This window comes from Tauraco erythrolophus, chromosome 4 (assembly GCF_009769465.1).
Source record: "Tauraco erythrolophus isolate bTauEry1 chromosome 4, bTauEry1.pri, whole genome shotgun sequence".
Lineage (NCBI taxonomy): Eukaryota > Metazoa > Chordata > Aves > Musophagiformes > Musophagidae > Tauraco > Tauraco erythrolophus.
This window is the reverse complement of record NC_141468.1, coordinates 29545322-29563572: the sequence shown is the minus strand read 5'-3', so window position 1 is coordinate 29563572 and position 18251 is coordinate 29545322. Positions and strand designations below refer to the sequence as shown.

The 18251-nt window shown below is 45.0% G+C and overlaps 1 protein-coding gene across 1 annotated transcript in view; it reads left to right on the top strand.

The window, feature by feature from the left end:
- Positions 1 to 2406: 2406 nt before the first annotated feature.
- The window catches only part of MET (MET proto-oncogene, receptor tyrosine kinase), an 89586-nt gene continuing 73741 nt past the window's right edge, over positions 2407 to 18251 (top strand). The window contains exon 1 of the mRNA XM_086609964.1: positions 2407 to 2475. Within this exon, the coding sequence (XP_086466090.1) occupies positions 2407 to 2475 (69 nt within the window). The remainder of the gene's footprint in view (positions 2476 to 18251) is intronic.

Here is an 18251-nt window from a genome sequence, read left to right as displayed (position 1 = left end):
AAGCATGCAAAGGGAAAATCGATGTCTCCAATAACTTCTGTTGGAATATGGAGCCTTTCACTGAAAATCTGGTTTAAATCAGTAGCTGCTGAAACTCATTACCAGAAAAAAGATGGGTACTCTGGTGCAGGCCCTAGTGTTGAGACCTTCAGTCTCTCAGCAGCTCCTCAAGTGTATGTGGCATTGCTCGGTGCCTCAGTTTCCCAGTACCTCTGAAAGACGATGCCACCATCTGCCTTACAAACGTCGCAAGGGAGAGACCTCAACTCTTGCTAGTTTGAACCCTGTAGGATGCACATACAGAGGGAAATGGCCATTTGATGGTCTAGATGAAATGAGGTCATTTATTTCAAATTACACGTGGACAGATACTCAGAGCAGAGCCAGCATCGACGCTATGACAGGGGCAACACCGGCTGAATTTGTTCTCCACTACACAGCCTGGGGGTCCGGGGACAAGCCTAGAGACGCCAAAGCCCTGCCCTCTTGGGGTCAGGCTTTGGCATCACTGAGGCGCAGCCACCTGACGGTGCCCAGCGGCCGAGAGCGCAAAAGGAGGCGCCTGCCCGCCACCGGTACCCGCTCGGCCGGACTCCGCCCGGGTGCAGGATCAGGGCCGCCAAGGGCGGCCGCGGCGGGTCCCCTCGAGGCTTTGCCCGTCTGGGGAGCGACAGCCATCCCTTCTGCCCCCGGGCTGGGGGAGCCTGGCCGGGAGAGATGGAGGGGAAGGAGGGCCGGAGGGAGGGAAGAGGGAGGGAGGGAAGGAGGCGCCCCCTCCCTCCTTCTCCCCGCCGCGCACCCGGGCTCCTGCGATGTGGTGAGTCACCGGCAGGTCAGGACCGCGCCGGAGGGGCGGAGGGAGCCGAGGGGACCGGCTGATTTACCGCTGGGAGCCGCCACCAGCGCGGCGGAGGCGCCGGAGGGAAGGGCGCGCAGAGCCGCCCCGCAGCCCAGGTGCCGGGCGGGAGGGCCCTGCCCGCCGGGGCGCGCAGCCCCCGCCGCCCCCAGGTAGGGAGGGCAGCGCGGGGCCGGGGAGGCTGAGCCCGCGGGGGGCGGAGGGGGCTGCGGGGCCGAAGGGAGCAGGCAGAGCGGCGCGGGGTCGCGGAGGTGCGCCGGGCTGCGCCCCGCTCCGCCCCGCTCCGCCCCGCCCGGGCTGGGCCGGGCTGTGCCGGGTGCCTGGGCGCGGACGGCGGGAGCCAGCCCGCCGGGGTGCAGCGCTCGCCCCTCCGGCGGCGGTGCCGGCGCGCAGCCCGCTCCGCTCCGGTAAGGGCCGGCAAATGCGGGGAGGACGGGGCGAGCCGGGGAACGCGGGAAGCGGGATGAGCCGGGAGCGGGGAAAGGACGGGGAGCGGCCCGGCTGCTGCGCTGTGCCCCGCCCGGGAACTTCACGGGAGCGCCGCGCCCGGAGCCGCCACCGCCGTCCCCGCCGTCCCCGGGGCAGGCAGCCTCAGCGCCGGGCGGGCAGGTGAGCCGCGGTGCGGGGCCGCCGGCACCGGCCCGCCGGGGCTCCGCAGGGCGCCCGGAGCAGAGGACGCCCGCGAAGTCGCCGCGGCGGGCAGGGCTCGGCGGGCAGCGCTCCCGGGGCTGCTCCGCCGCGGTAGGAGGCTTGCGGCGGCCGCGCAGGCTGAGCGCGCTGCGCTCCCCCATTCCCTCGCCCGTTCCCGCTCCGCGGGCGCGGTAGGAGCGCGCAGCGGAGCTGGCGGCAGCAGCGCCGGCGGCTGGTTGCGGCGGGGCTGTCCGCAAGTGCGACGGGGAAGTTCCAACTCGGAAACGGTGGCTCCGAGGTGTGGGTCTGTGGTGGCCAGTCCGACCGCCTTCCGTGAGGCTGAGGTGTCGGGGTGAGCCTGTAGGATTCCCCAAATTAGGGGGTTATTTCTATACAGCGTTCGCAGTCTTCCTTGCGCTCATGTTGCGGTTTGGGTTTTGGGCTTTTTTTCCATTTTTAAAAAGCAGGATTTGCTTCAAATGATAAATAATTGGCACCTTATAATGGCGTTCCACCACTGTTTCCATGTCGGTGTTAAATTAGGTGGTCTTTGGCTTTATAAAACTCAGTGAGCTCCTTAAAAATCGGAAGTTTTGCGCACAGTTCTTAAAATAGGGATTAATAATCGAGCAACAGTGATGTTTAACAAACTGTGCGTTTGTAACCTGCAGGAGGTTAAGTTGCAACGCTTGCTTTTTTCCAGAGAACCTATGGCATGTGTGGTAGTTCATTTGCTTTCATCCTACAGGTGCTTTTTGCATTGTCCACCAGAAAAAAAAAAAAAGACAAAAAAAAAGACGATGATGTCTTCCCTCTTCTTTTTTTCTTTCTTTTTTTTTTTTTTTTTTTTAGAGAATGAGGTTTGGATTCATAGTCAGGCAAGATAGTGTGTCTCATATGTTTCTCTAAGAGCTGGTTAAATGTTTACAGATCATACACTGCGAGAGCAAAAAGCTAGCCTTTGGCAGGAGCTGCTTGTTGAAAACAAAGTAAGTTAGAGAATGACTGTATCGCTTGTTCTCTGTGTGCTCTAATCCTTCTTCAGCACTGCATGATTCTTTTTTGACTGTCTCCTAATACAAACTGAATCATTTGGAAGAAGGAATATTTTGTAAAACATTCGTCTCTCTGTTTATAGAAAAGAGTGTCAGATTCTATGCCTTTTTAGTGGGTGGGGAGTTAATTGTCTGCCTTTATTATCTTATAGGGCTTTTTTTTTCCTTTTTTTTTTTTTTCCCTCAAAGGATACCCACTGCATAGCAGTTCTTCATTGATAAACTAAATTGCACTTGTTGTGGCTGGAGAGTGGTTCGTGGAGGTGGTGTTTGCTCGGGGCAGATGGCAGTGCAGCCTCTAGATGCACACTGAGTCAGGGCAAGCCAGCCAGAAAGCCAAAACTCAGCAGAGGTTCAATGGACAGTTCATGAATGCAAAACCGAGTGGAGAACATTGTCCTCCCCGGACTGCCTTTCCCATCCTGATTTTCCTGCATTTATGGTTTTCTGGTACCTTAGCTGATGATCTGTAACCTCCTCCTGCTGGTCCAATGCAATTGAAGGGGCCCAACCCACCTACTCTCATTCTTCTCTGATCTGCGAGTGACTGCTCTGTGTTTTTCAACTCGGAGGAGAAATTCAAAGCCTGCTGCCTCCCTGCTCTGGCTTCCAGGAGTAACTGGCACAGCTGGCTGCAGTGCAAGAGCAGCAGCCTTGCCTTCCCAGCCACAAAGGGAACCTGATGCTGGCCACATGCTGTGCTGGGGTAGCCAGAGAGCTTGAGCCACAGCAGTGGGAGTCGCAGACCCCTGGATGATCTGCTTTGTACCATGATTGCTCTGTGGCGGTGATGTGTCTAGACTTCAGGCAGAAAGCAAGGCATGTGTGTTTGTGGAATATCTAGTGTTAGGGAAATCCTGCTTGAACTCTCTCAGCACCACAGAAATACATCGTTTCTTGAACAAGAAAGCAATAGAGTAGCTGAATAGGGTTCTCTGAAACTTCAGGAACATGAAACCCAGAAGGGAGTTACAGAATCTTTTTGATGCAGAAGAGAAGGAACGGATTGCAGCGTGATACTTCAAACAAACCTTCCTAAGATTTTGGGTGGCAACCACACCTTGGTGGCTGGTGCCTGTGAAACTTGTGTCCAGGCTTCCCACTCCTGTCTCCCCATCGCTGCCTCGCTGGCTGCCCTTCAAGTCAGGGACATGATTCCGTGTTTCATTAGGCTGTTACCATCAGCCGAGCCATCAACCTGTGCATCTTGTCTGCTATGGCCACAGTCTGTGATTTTTTGCCTCCCACACCGAGTTTGTAGCCAGTAATTAAACCCACGGTCATGCAACGGCAGCTGCCACATGGTCCCAAGCAGCATGTCATCGCTGAGGAGGCAGGACCACGGCTCCGCTGAGGAGTTCATGGATGGCAGCTCTTTGCCTATCCCTCCCCACGCAGCCAAGCCAGGAACATTTCTGTTGTTCTCTCCTTGTAAAAATGTTGCATTTTTCTAGGCAATGGTTTTAACAAATCTATATCTCATACACAGCGACTGATGCGAGCGCGTTAGCAGAAGCCATTTTTAAATCAGTTTCCTTACCCAGGGGAAATGTAGTATAGACAGGGCCTTCAGGAAACGAATAATTAGGTGACCTTTTTCCCCCCAGAATATCAGGTCTGTTTTATGTAGAGCTGTTTGAAGTCACACAAATTCTCATTACTCTCCAAATCTCTAACCTTGCCTTGTTTAAGATACCTTTTAGGAAATCAAATCAGTGTTTCAATCTAATTTCCAAAGGCATTCAAACACATGGTATGTGTGCTAACTTGTTTCCTCTAGCATTAACAAATCTAGCAAATTGCCAAGCTATTTGCCTTCAGGAAAACTATGATGTTGTACAAGAAGATAAAGTATTTTTTTTTTCCTCCAATTTCAAACATTAGAAAAATAAAGGAGAGGGAAAGTTACGAGATCAAATTGGACTAGGATATAACTCCTTTGAAGGAAACAGTGTTCCCAAGTAGACTGCCATTTTTTTTGATCTGCTCTGAGACTTTTTAGTCACGTTGTGATCTTTTTCAGTCACTTGATGTGGCTGGATGGTGACCAAGTCCCCTTGGCTCAGATGGACCTTCCTTGAATTAGTTGCGATTGAGTACAAGTATCAGAGTAGAAAATACAAGTGGAGATAAAGAATTTGAGGGGTTTATAACCCTCAAATTTTAAGGGTTTTATAACCCTTGTGTTTTAAGGAGAGGCTGTGTGCATACCCAGGCGCAGGGTGCATGTGGTGCAAATGGGGAGGCAGTGGATGCTCTGAAACCCCTCTCCTCCACCTCTTCCCCCTGGCACACTGGTCTCCAGGGAAGCAAATGCCTTGGAGCATTTCATTTTTCAAGCAGGTGTCAATAACAGAAGAGTTTCTGTAATGCTGAGGAGTTTAATAAGCTCAAAATACTTAAGCAAAATGCTTTTTTTTCTGCATCCTACAACTCCATGAGTCTCTTCTGCTTATCCCAAGAAAATGAGCATGCAGTTGTCCTTTTGTATGGAAGGCAGCCGAGGGGGTCTTGCTTGAATTCATGATAAATTTGATCGCAAATGCATGCGAAAGGAAAATTGCCGAGTGCTTTCAGAAGATTTTCATTTTGCTCAAGCGTTCACACCACGGCCATCACCATGGTATTTGATAGCTATCCATTTTGTTGTGTATGTTGCAGCTTTCACCTCCCTTCGAAGGGTCACATTGGCATATCTTTTTTCCTGTAGTCACAGAGAAATAACTATTTCTGTGTAAGTTGCTTTCCTCTACCGTAGCTCCTTCATTTTGACGTTTATCCAACTAAGCAGTATCAGAATCTTTTTGACATGTACGGGTATCATTTCTGCAAAGGATCAGTGACCTAGCTTGATAAATGTAAAAAATCAGCAATATAACTAAATATGTGACATTTATTGAAATTCATTCTTTGCCATGGAGCTACTTTCTTTCAAAAATATTGAGAATAGTAAGGGATTGCAGCTGCAATTTGATTAAATCTACAGTTGTTACCATTTGCCTTCTGAAAATTGATTCCCTCCCCTCCCTGTCCCCCAGTTTGACATGCTTATTGATTAAAAACTCTGCGCTGGCCTAAGCCCGCATAGATTTGTTAGTGTTTATGTGCTTCCCATGCAAGTTTGGACAGGCTTTCCAGCGTGGAAGCCGACTCTACTCCTAAGCTATTGGAAATGGTAAGGTTCCTTAGCAATTGTTTTAAACTATATGATGACACATCTTTGAACCCCATTGTACCAAAGAAAAATACCTTCTGACTGGAGAGAGATTTCCTGTTTATGTGTGTGTTTGCTGGAATTAAGCCTTCCCCTGTGTGTTGGCCGAGTATTTTTTTTTTTTTTTTGTGGTTCAAAATGGCAACACGGCAAGTCACCTCCAGAGTTTATTTTTTGGACAGGATACAGGTCTTTTATTTTCAAAATAGCATGGCGCTGGAGTGGATGATGAAGCGTAGGGGCCTCTCAGTTACACTTCTACAAGCAGACTCGGTTAATTGAGGCAGCACAGTTATAAAGACAGCTAGATGTAGGCAATAAGTAATTAACTTTTATTGACAATTTTATACAATGTGAGCTGTTCGCTTCCCACACAGGAAGTTTTTGGCTTCGGGCAGATATTCTTTCAGCATAAGGATATGAAATTTGCCAAATGTATCATTTATTTTATTAAACGATTAGAATCATAGCTTTGGTTGTGACTGAAGAGAGTCCCGTAAAACCTTTTGGTTCTCTTTATAGAGCGAGGAGTAGCCCCATCGGTGATCTCTGGGCGAGAGCCCAACTGCAGGAGGATTGCATGCACTACCTAAAGGGCTTTCAGCTGGGTGGACATGGGCAGGTGACCAGAAAATAAAGCATATATAACAGTCTTGCCTCCTGCTATCTGGGGTGCCTATGTTTGTGACCTCGTAATGTGCCTCTGCACGCTGCATGCCACAGCTGAACCGCCTTCAGAGGGGAGAGTTGGTGCCAGGAGACTCAAAATAGGCGTTTCGCCTATAACAGTAACGAGGCTGGACCACCCCGAATTTAGGCAGTAAAGTTATAGTTATTTATTAAATACAGTGTTAAGGTTTCTGGTTTGCTTCAAATGATGCTCATTTTAAACAACTGTCTGGGACTGGGAGGAACCTGGACTAACGGACTGATTACACCGAGTGTTTTGTGAGGGCTGAGAGCCACATGGCCCTGGTGTGGGATGTCCACATCCCAGCCCCAGCTGTGCCAGCCGCTGCCCCTGCCCACATCTGTCAGAACATTGCCCTCAGCTGAATTCCAGTCCCTCCATCACCCACCACAGGGGCTCGGACCTACAACATGTGGGTCTTAAGCAACTTGCTTTTCATACCTCCTTTCGTGGTTGTGCTACTTGCCTGGTAGGAACCACGAGAAAGCCTCTGGCCTCATGGTTGTCTGTGGGACTTTTGGCACTGGTTCTTCATGGATGCTGGGTTTTTCTCTACCTTTGTGTGTGTTTGCACAAGTGTTTGCAAAACGGATTTCCTCGCCTTCAACTTTAATAGAAGATTGAGGTATCTTTGCCACATGAAATTTTTCTCATTAATATTTGTACAAATAGATCATTCCTACAGGAACTATTATTTTTTCTCTAAATTTTGTGGAAACAGAAATCCTTTCTGAGCACATCTAATGAGCAGATGAAAACACTTACCATCTACAATTAGAATTCCAAATTTACTTATGTTTAAGAGATATTACTTCTTTTGTTTATTTTTTCGTTTGAACTGGATGCTGAAGCTCACCTTTCATTTACTTTTTTTTTTTTTTTCCATACTGAAACTGTTCTAGCTAGCAGGGTTTCAAGGTTGGCAGAGGTCTATTGTGCCATGTGAATGCCTAGAGACATACATGGCTTTTTATTGTTTTGGTTTTAGCTTTACAATGAATAAGAATACTTTTTGCATTGATTGGCCTAAACTAAATCACCAACATTTCAGGACCATTAGAGATATTTATTAAGACATTGGAGTTTGCTTCTTCCTCCCCTCACACCCACCGCATGGATGATGCTATGAAGATAAAGGTAGCAGGTTTCTAAGTAACCCCAGCCTTTGAGAAATTTCCCAAATCTGGGGGTTGTCCAAATGCATGACTTGAAGAGAACATGTTTTACTCTCTAAAACTGAAATAATTTCACAGGCTTCAGTTATCTTCACATATATGCTGGGGTAACAGAGGCTTGGTTTTCTCTCTAAGACTGTTATAGAGCTAAAATTGTATTAGGATTTCTGCTATGGGAATTATAGATACTCTAATCTGTGATTATATATCCATGTATCGTTCTGGGTATTATTATATCATTTTCATGTGTCTTCATGACATATGTCTTCTCATCCAAAAATACCAGATTCTACTGGTTAGGTCTGAGAAAGCAGAATAAAGCAGAGAGAGGCAGCTTTACTGAAGACAATGAAAGGTGTTGGTAGTTGAATTCATGTCAAAAGTTGATTAATTCCTCTTTTCTAATGTCATAGAAAATGTTAAATGGATTACTGGAGTTATATTCAGTTTTCCTGTCTACTTCTAGAAAGTGGGTACTAATTTTAAATGTTACATATTACTGGCCTGCAAAACCTTTGCTTAAACTCTTTAGGTTTATTGCTTTTGCTCTTTGGATTAGAGGCTAATATTTTTCCTGGGGAAAAATGTTGCTTATTAATACTCGGTATTTGATATCATTCTTACAAATGCCCAAAGCTGCAGTAAAAAAAATACAATTGCAATATTAGTAATGCTTTAAAAAGTAGATAGCATGCAAACAGTATTGGACTCCAGTGAGGCAGTGAGCCCATGTGAAGCTCCCTATGTGATTAAGCACTTATGCATCACAGAATATAATCCAAACTTCACTCTGAAAAATGTGTTTACCGTCCATTCAAATCGGTGGAAAATGTTGTGCGCGTTTGAGGATGCAATTTAGCCCACAGTAGCTGATTGAAAACTTTATCTTAACTGTTGTTTAACCGTTCTGAAGAAAGAAACCTTCAGCAACCCCTTTGCTGTTGCCTTTCTGTACGTGTTCACGGACAGAGTGCTGCATGATAATGAGTTTTATCCTTGTTTGTGTTTGCAGCGCTTCCAAATAGTAAATGGGGGTGTTCCCCCAGCCAGGAGGTGGGTACCTGTAATTAAACTCAGAGTGTCCGGATACAAGTAAATTCCATCACATTCAATGGTAATTATGTTGAGAACAGGTAGAGGATCCACACTTGCACTATGGCTTTATTTCTGTGCTTTGTTTTCTCCTTTTCCTAGTATTTAGTGTTTATTAAGTATGTTGTAGTCAGAATCTGAAATTCCCAAATGTCTGTTTTTCCTGCTAGTGCAAGCGCTGGCCTTACGTATGATTCACCAGAGAACGTGGCCCAGTGGCAACATTTCACTGTGTCCTTTTGCCTTCTCAGATAATTAAATAGCCCCTTGACTGGAGATGTCCTCTCCTGTGATGTTCTCCAGATCTCGCCAGTTCTTCACCTTGGCTCGTCAGTCAGATTTCCAGGATGGGAAAATCCTATTGAATCTACTCCATGTGGGAACCTTACTATAAGTTTTTTAACTATCCTATGAAATTTTATAGCAGTTCTGTTCGTGCTTCAGAACTGCAGTATGTTAAAACCCCATTACATTTTATCTTCCGTTAAATCCCATAGAATTCAGTTACTCTTCTTTGTATCAAATTCCATTGGATTTCTGTCCTTATTATCCCAACCTTATATATACAAAAGAGATGGATTGCAAGGCATGGCCGTTTGTGAGAAAGAGATGATTCTCTCCCTCTCCTGGTTATATTCAGAAAGACTTGACCAACAAGAGTTATCTTTTTTTCCCGGGTAGCTATGGCAGGCTACATCAGAGGAGGAGCTCTGAATGCAGAGCGTCCTAACAAAAGGTGGAAGAGATGAGAGCAAGCCAGGAGGTAGATAAAGTCAGCACAGAGTGTGTGAAATCACAAAAAACATTAATGATGTTCTAATGGCAGAACTGAATCTCATGTTTTTCTCCAGGGCTAAAAAGGGAATACACCGTGCATGGCTGTTATCAGTCAGGAGGGCTGTTTACCAGCTCTTTGGAGTTTTTTTTCTTTCTGAAAACGCGTTTACAAAAATAAGTTTGTGTTTGTTCTTCTTCAGATGTAAGCTGCTATGATAAAATCAGCTTGGGGAGAGCTCAGAGACATCTTTGCTGCTTCCAGAAAATTGCTGTGTGGTTAGGGTTTTTTTTGTTTGTTTTCAAATTAAGAGGTTTTCATATAACATGCTTTGAAAGAACTCCTTTTATGCAAATAATACCACACTTCTCTCATAAACTAAACACAGGCTGGGCCAACCTCTGCCTGCTGATAAGCACGCGTGGCTTCCAAAGTTCCCCTGGCTGCAGTGGGAGGGCTCCCTGCTTATCTGAGGAGAGTATGCCCCCAAAATCCCTACAGGGCACAAAAATAAGGTAACAACCAGTGAATTGTTTCCACAGTATGAAAAGCCTTTCAGGAGGCAGCAAAGAGCAATAAGAGGTGGCTAAAGGATGAGAAAGTACCCCTTTCCCTTCTGGGAAAGGCAAATCTGAAGGTAGGTTATTTACCGAGACCTCTGTTGCATGCTATTAATAGGGGTGAAAGCCCATCAGGCAAATATTTGACTAGGCATGGTTTATAGGGATTTCAAAGACATATGAAAAGATAATGCCGGGGTCCATTAGGTAGCTACTTGGAAATGCAATGTAGGTTAATTCAGTCTTTCTTTAAAGAGTAATGATTATCTTCATTAACAATATATAAGATTTTTAAAGATTCACTCTTCTGCACCTATCATCCCTGTTAAGTTATGCCTTCTGCATCTCAGTATTTACCCTGTATCATCTATTGCTCATTTTAAATGAGGTAATATTGAGATTTTGTCATGTCAACAGATCTGCTGCCTTTCAGGCTGTTTTAAGCACCCCGTTTTCTAGTCCTTAGTCAGCTCAACTATCACAGGAATCGATGAGAATATTGTTTGCATAAAGACTGCAGAGTCAAGTCTTGGAAAAGGTGGTGGCTTCACCACTTACTGTTATAAGTAAAGGAATGTTACTTATCCTGACAGCTTTTAGGTCTGAAACCAGGCTTTCGTGTGAAAATCCAGATGTGTAAGAATTTAGATCTCTCCTATCATCACCTCCAACAGCTGTACCTTGTTCAAATTTAAATTGTTCAAGTGAGTAACTATTAATCACACAAGTAGTCCATTTTTTTTCTTTGAACATGACATACATGGTGCTAATAAGCCATACAATATAATGTGAATATTTCAAGTAGGAGCAGGGATGTAAAATAAAATGTTCTTGTTAAATGATGGTGGCCTTTGCTCAGTACCTGAAGTATTGAATTCAGCGCTATCAACTGCTTAACAAAACCTCATGCTCAGGAGCAACTGTTGTAATATGAAGTCCTAAATTAAAAACATACGTTAACTATCATTTCCAGTTTTACCACTGCCATTTTATTCTCCTTTTTGGTTAAGCAGACCAAGCTTAAAATTGCGGGTGAGATCCAGAGAGGCTACTTTGGCAGCTAAAATGGGGTTTAGAGTGAGTTCAGGGCGTAAGTCCAAGAAAAGGATCCAGAAAGCTAACACTCACTGGCCACAAAGCTCTCAGGTGCTTAGATTAAGCGGTGCCTGCGCTTCCTGCTGAGTGTGCCCTGGATCTCACCTAAGCTTCAACTGCAGGAGAAGAACTCACGTGGAGCCATAAGAGGCCCTCAGTCCTGGCCAGGTTACAGCTCCCAGCTAAGCTCCTTTGCAGCCCCCAGGCAGGATGGAGCCAGGCACCGCAGACAGGTCCTGCTGCTGACAGGCAGCCTCCAGTCCCGCGCTAAATCCCTGCCCTTCCTTCTGGCCCCCCCGGCTCCGAAGCATGAGGACCACTTGGCCTAGGAAGAGTCACATCCACTTGAGCTGTCTGCATCTTCCCGCTGGGACAGGAGGAGGAGAGCAAGGAGCAGCAGTGGGATGATGGGTCTCTCACAGCAGAAGAGCAGGAGGGCGCAGGCAGGGGCTGCCTGCATCTGGTGAGGGCAGGTGGCAGAGAGGGGCAGAGCCAAGCCCTGGTGCGACATTTAGACCTTTGGTTGACCTGTTCATGGGGGGATGAAGACCACGGTTTTAAATCCGCTACTTTATGGCGGGCACCATCCTACAGCTCAGCCTTGCTGTGCTGTGCCTGTTGTAAACGCTGGCACTAAGCCCTTCGTGTTTTGGAGGTGTTTAGTGAGAACGAGCTCATTTATCCTCGTGTCACCCCTGTGAGAAAGGTAAATACTCCCTGGGGTTTGGAAACAGCCTCTTTGCTTATCTCACAAACTCCTTGAATCTGGCTCCAGATTTCCGAAGGAGACACTCCGGGGACTGAACAAGTCTAAAACTTGGTACCAGACCCTGTATAAACAAGAACTCCTGAGAGCAGCATTTGCACCCCAGGTCTCCCCACAATGGGGGAAAGGCTGAAAGAAAGTAAATGAAGCAGCTGAAAAATTCATTCAGAAAAAAAAAAACCACCCTCATTAGCATGAAAAAACTCAGACCGCTCAGCCATCCCTGAACACCTTCTTCAAACTAGAGCTTTTCAGCATCTTCTGAAGGTCAGCACAATATTTCAGAATAAAAGCTGCGGCTGACAAACCCTCGCTGAGGGAGATCTGCCAAAAAACAGGAGCTGAGGCTGCTCCAGATCAGCCACTCTGCTGATGGCAGCTGTGACACTGTTGCCTCTGGTGAGAACCGGGGTGTCAGATAGGCTGGTCCCAGGCCATTTTGGGATTTATGAACACCAATACCGTAAAGTCCTTGGAAGCAGATCATGAATCACAGGTTCACAGCAAGGCAGCAGTAGCAGTCATGCCAATGAGCCATCATTAACTCCGTTTCTAAACTGAGTGAAAGTAGGGCATCAGTTAAAGTGCATTGCAATAACATAAACTTGCAGTGACAAATGCAAGGTCAGCATTAAAAAGAAAAGGTCGTCACCTCCTAACCAAATGCAGATGGGAAATGAACACCATCCTTGACGTTGCTCCTGTTTGATTATCAAAAAGCTGCTGTGAAGCTAAGTAGACCATCAGGTTATTAACTTTGGTACCAGATAAAGGATGTGTTGTGCTAAGCTCAGACATAAATACAGATTTCATTACTTTCACTAGGTGGTTTACAAACACAGTCAATTCAGTTTTCTCTGTAGCCACTCGGAGGGTCTGCACCACATTTTCTCATGGGGCAAAGACCACTGAGTGAGTTTTGCATAGAGACAGTCTGTGTTTGGCGGGACTAGTTATCTCAGATACAACATCACACAATCGTGGTAATAGTGCTTCTGGAGCCAGCTTGGGCATGGAAGGAGTGCAGTCTACTTCCCAGCACTAAATACAGTACACGTGGACAGATGGACTCAAAATGGACTGTGCCAGGCCAGTCTGATTCAGCAGTCTCACAAGAGCTCCTTAGATGCAAGGAGTGGGCTTGGAGGCAACCTGAAGGTCTCTGCGCGGTGCTGACGCAGGTCCACAAGCAGAACTTTTTCCTGGTTTCTCCTGTTCCTGGATAAGCCACTTCCCAGCAGGCTGAGTAAAGGAGAGCTGACAGTCTCGTTCCAGCCCTTGGGTGAGCCCTTGGGTGAGCTCTCCGAATCCAGGGACCCAGCTCGTTCTTACAGATGTGCTGATCTCGCTGGGACCCTGCGGGAAGTTTGACCGTGACATCTCGGCTTGACTAGCTGTGTATCAAGCAAGGTGTTGGCAACCTTTTGGAAATCCTTGACCCTGGGTTTTGTCACTAATTTGCCTTGTGGCTCTCAGAGACGCATTGACTGAGAAGGGTGAAGTCACGGCACCCAGTGGCATGCTTTATGTGCGCCGGTGGAGCAGAAAAGCTGCTGCCTGACACCGTCCTGCCAGCTCTTTCAGAGAAAAGAACAGAGCCAGCACAATTCCTTTTGCTTGGTAACCTAGGCGTTTGTACCCCACCTTGGAGGAATTCAGGGACTCGTTGGGTTTTAGTTGCTGTTATTATTATACTTATTATATTTACTATGACATCAAAAGGAAAATGAATAATTTGGTGTGCATGTAGATCATTTGATACAGTTTTCATATAATATACTTTATCATCACTATCCGTTGATGTGCAAAACTTTTTTTTTCTTAAAGAGATTAATGTTTGGCTATGAAGGGTTATTGTCTCACAGACTCCTAAGAACCATTAGCACCAAATGACAATTAAACTGCAGGAAATGCCCTGCATCAAGATCATTCATAATTGCCATTAGACCATTTAGATCAAATCTGTATGCTGTCTTGGTTACTCATGGCTATCTGCCTTTTAATCTTTCTCATTTTATGACCCATGCCATTCCTTTAATTATCACAGTATGGAAGGCTGTTAGCTTTACAAGACAGGAAAGGCTTCCAAAATCTGCTCAGCATTTCAATACAAGAATTCAGGTAGATAGATGTTAAAACCATAAAGCATAAAGTAGAAAATCTAAGTAAGTGCTGGGAGTAGTTGAAGGAATCGAGCTAAAACTGTGCTTGCAGCCAGGTTTGCCAACTTGGCTCTTTAAGAAAGGAGGAACTACATTCCAAGGAAATTACAATGTCCCCGTTCTGTACAGACAACCACAAAATGCTTAGACTCATGCAAAAAGTTGATCAACAGGGTTGACTCAGAAATAGAAGAAAACTGCTTTCTCCTAATGTAAGGTGGTTTTATGCACACCAAAATGGACTTGCATCTTCACCTGAGCTTGTGTGACTTCCTTGGGGAACCAGGGCACATGTCTGCATTTACCTCCACTGGCTAGAGTCGATAAAGGTCTTTGCTTTGCACGTGCAGTGCAAATACATCAAGAGAGGAATTAGTCTGTACAAACACATGACAAACTGGGAGTAAAACCCAAGTATCTCCATATTCACCCGGCTGAAACTGAAGACCAACCTTACCCTGTGTTATTGGTCATATCAGGTACAATAAGCAGAACATGTTACTCAGCCCCACGCACAGCTCCTTTTGTACTTGGACTGAACACTTGGACTGAATAAGATGTTCACATGTCAGTTGTCAGGCTGAATTATTTGCTGTAGATACTAAGCTTAAGTCTGTGCTAGAACTGAATTTATTTTACTGCCAGTGTAGTGGTAAAGAGCCACAATAGCATCACAGGTATTTTCTTACTGAAGCTCCACAGTTGCTGACTTGCATTTCAGATGAATAGAGTGGATCAATAGTGTGGTGTTGTTCAAAGTTTACTTTCTATTTTTGTGCTATCTCCAAGCAATACAATAATTTTTAAAAAATCCTTCCATCCTTATCAATCTGGATGTAGAAAGCTGTCCTCCTGTATTTAAAGATCAAAATCCGCCTGCAAGTATAAGCATAAACAAACAACGAAAGACTTACCTTATTGTGGGTATTTCCTCCCTATTTTTCAATCATTCTTTGTATATTTTGAACTTCTTTTCTAGTTCCTGTTCTTTGTGGAATTGATTCCTCAGCCCTTAGAATGAGTACCACTTCCTCACATGAGAAATTTCCCTGAGTCCCAACAAATGCTGTATACCACCTTTTAAAATAGTCTTTTTGAGCAATGTGTAGCTCTTGATCTGCTCCACTCAGTCGTAATATATCAGTAAGTGTTTGCTCCATTTTGTTAATGAAAGAACCTGTAGTGCCATTGTAGCCCATCACAAAAATAATATTTAATATTTAATATTTATTAAATTACTAAATTACTAAATAAATCCAGTTGTGCTACAGACCCAAGACATGAGTTGGCTTTAGTATGTTAAGATCTGAAGCAAGCTTCGAAGAAAGCACTCTACACTTTATTGCACTGCAGGACACTTACCAAAAAATAATGCTAAATGAGTATAAGAATAACATTTTCTCCACTGCAAAGGATAGATTAACGTTCTTGTGTTTCAATGCCTGTTAAAAATAAACCTGGCAGACAATGGAAATGCTTCTGTTGATAGGTGCTGTGAATTAAAACGATATATTAGACCCAGTAATGGACCGTGTATATTAAAGAGTATATTTCGTGCAGGGAGAATTTAGATTCTTTTTGTATTTGAATATTTTAAGAAAAGGCTTACAGATCAGTTGAACATGCTAATGAAAGCAATTTCTTCTGACACACACGACTGCACTGGATGTGTAGAGGATTTAGTTAATGGTAGATCCTCCAGCAATTGCCTAGGCTGTACCCTGCCCACCAGTTCGTCACCACCAGCCATCTGCGTGCACACACACCTCTTGGGAGTACCATAGAAACCTCCCAGCTCTGTTATGAATGAATTTATGACCTAAGTCACCGGTACTAAGTCCTGTGACTCTATGCACTGGGAAAATGCATCGTGTTAGCGTACGTATCACACTGCAGGAAAGTTATGTTCCCATCCTAGTCAGGACGAGTAACCTAAACTAGAGTTAAAATAGTGCTGAAGACAAGGGAACATGGATTTTAACTCAGATTAGCCATTCGAATTCAACCCAGGGATCATTTGTATGTTTGTTGCTGACTTTCTCAAATTTACTTGTTCTCTCTGTTATTTTAACTCAAGGTAGCTAATTCAGGTTAGCAATTCTGACTTATGAACACTTTTAATCTGTGGACAGAGAGGTTAACCTCAATAACTGTTTTGCATGTAACCAATCTTGTCTACAGATGCAATTGGTTAATCGACAAGTCTGACGAAGATGCATCCGCTGTGGGCTTAGTCTGTTGAAGCTGATGCCAGTGCTGTGGCAGATTTGCAGCAACAGATTAAAGTTGGATGGATGGAGCTGTTATCATCTCCTTCTCTCAGTTGCCCTGTCCTGTTAAATGATGTTGCTGTCTCCATGGCAGAGCACCTGATTCACAGGGAATCAGGTCCTGAACTGGCACGGATTTCAGTCCAGGGTAGCAAAGCAAACTGAACTATCGTGAGCAGTAATCACTATGGTTCTACCATATAAATTTCCCACCACAAGTCTGTCAGAGCCCAAAGTAACAAGATGCACTATCCTACTGGAAAAAAAAACCCACACTATACTATCAAATATTTCCTCAAAGAAGGGAAAAGGCTACTATTTGCTGACAACAGAGTTTTTGAAATATGAATTAACATGGTTCTGCTGTTACCTAACCTGAAATGACCTATCTGAGGACTAAATGTATTCTTGTACAAACATGCTCTACATGGGATATGCAGGATGCCGTCATTTCCTTTTCCGTAATAAAGCAAGGAAAAATGAGATGCACCAAACAACCTACGAAACGTTTTCATGTCAGCATGTTGTCTTAGCTTGTGCAGATCTGTGGAGTGCTTTGTGAACAGAGTTCAGTGGGACCTGAGTTGTTGAAATAAGGGCTAGGAAAACAAGCATGACTGTGTTTTCTGGCTTCCTTGCCTATGACAGCTTGAACATTATTCCACAATAAGGCCAGGGCCGACTTGTAAGTATGGTGGCAAACAGTGTGAAGAAGAGACATGATGTTCAATGTTTACAAATTATCACCCGGGCCATAATTAGGGAGAATGAAACTTGTAGGAAAAAGATTGCCATTGGGAAGCCGTTAATGGTACACAAACACTCAAGACCAAGCCTGGTGGGAAGCATCAGCCATAGCACTTGAGGTTGCCAAGCGCACTAATATGACACATCATTACTAGCCACTTGCAACGGTTGACCAAAATCCATTTTCTCATCAGTTATACAAGCCAGCATCTGCTGAGGGATGGAAAAATGAGCACATCATGACACAGGCTTTGAAAATATCTCTTACAAAAGGAATAATCCATCCACAGCTATTGCTTACTGATAGTTATCACAGGCCAAAGCTTACAAGTCTTCTGTTGACACATGAAAGACACACTGACACACAAGTCACAGGAAGGTCACAAAAGATTGAACAGCATCCATCATTCAAACCGAGTAGAGAAACAAAGGGATTACTTGTTTTCCTTTTGCAAGTGATAGACGGCAGCTAGTTCTTTGACCTGTACTCAAAAAGTATTATCTGTAGCCTAAGTATTTCAGTTCTAATTCAGCAAAACTCTTTAAGTGCTTAAGTTCAACTGAAATTACATTTGAATATGTGCTAAGGAGAACTGGGACTATTGGACCTTTGAAGAGAGGTGGGATTGAATTTTTATTTCTCCAACGTTTTCCTGCTTCTTCAGGATATATTCAAGTGTGTTTGCAATGACCTGGACTGGAGTTTACAAAGAAACGGTTCTGTGCTGCAGGCTGCAGCAGTGGAATAGAGAAAGACCCTGGGTCAAATGCAGTAAAAAGAAACACCAAATGTCCTGGAGGTCTCACTGAGGAACAGGAGAGTTTATATGATGTGAAGACTGTGAAAAAACAAATGCCTAAAAAAAGGAGTTGCACGATGTACTCTTCACATAACTCCTATGTCCTCCCTCAGCTATAAATGTCTCACAGTAGAGCACGTACCTTCTGATTTCAGGCACCTTGAGGAAAGATTCACAGTGTGCTGGAGACATGCATTGTGGGGAACCATCTTCCCTAGAGCTGCCTGTAAATCTGAGCCTGAACTTCCCATAGGTGGGAATCAGCAGATTTCTGTCTGAGAGGGTGCTTGAAACACCTCAAAAGCATACAGAGGAAGGCACAGTGATAGAGCTCAAATATGAGAGCAAAGATGACGGTTTTCA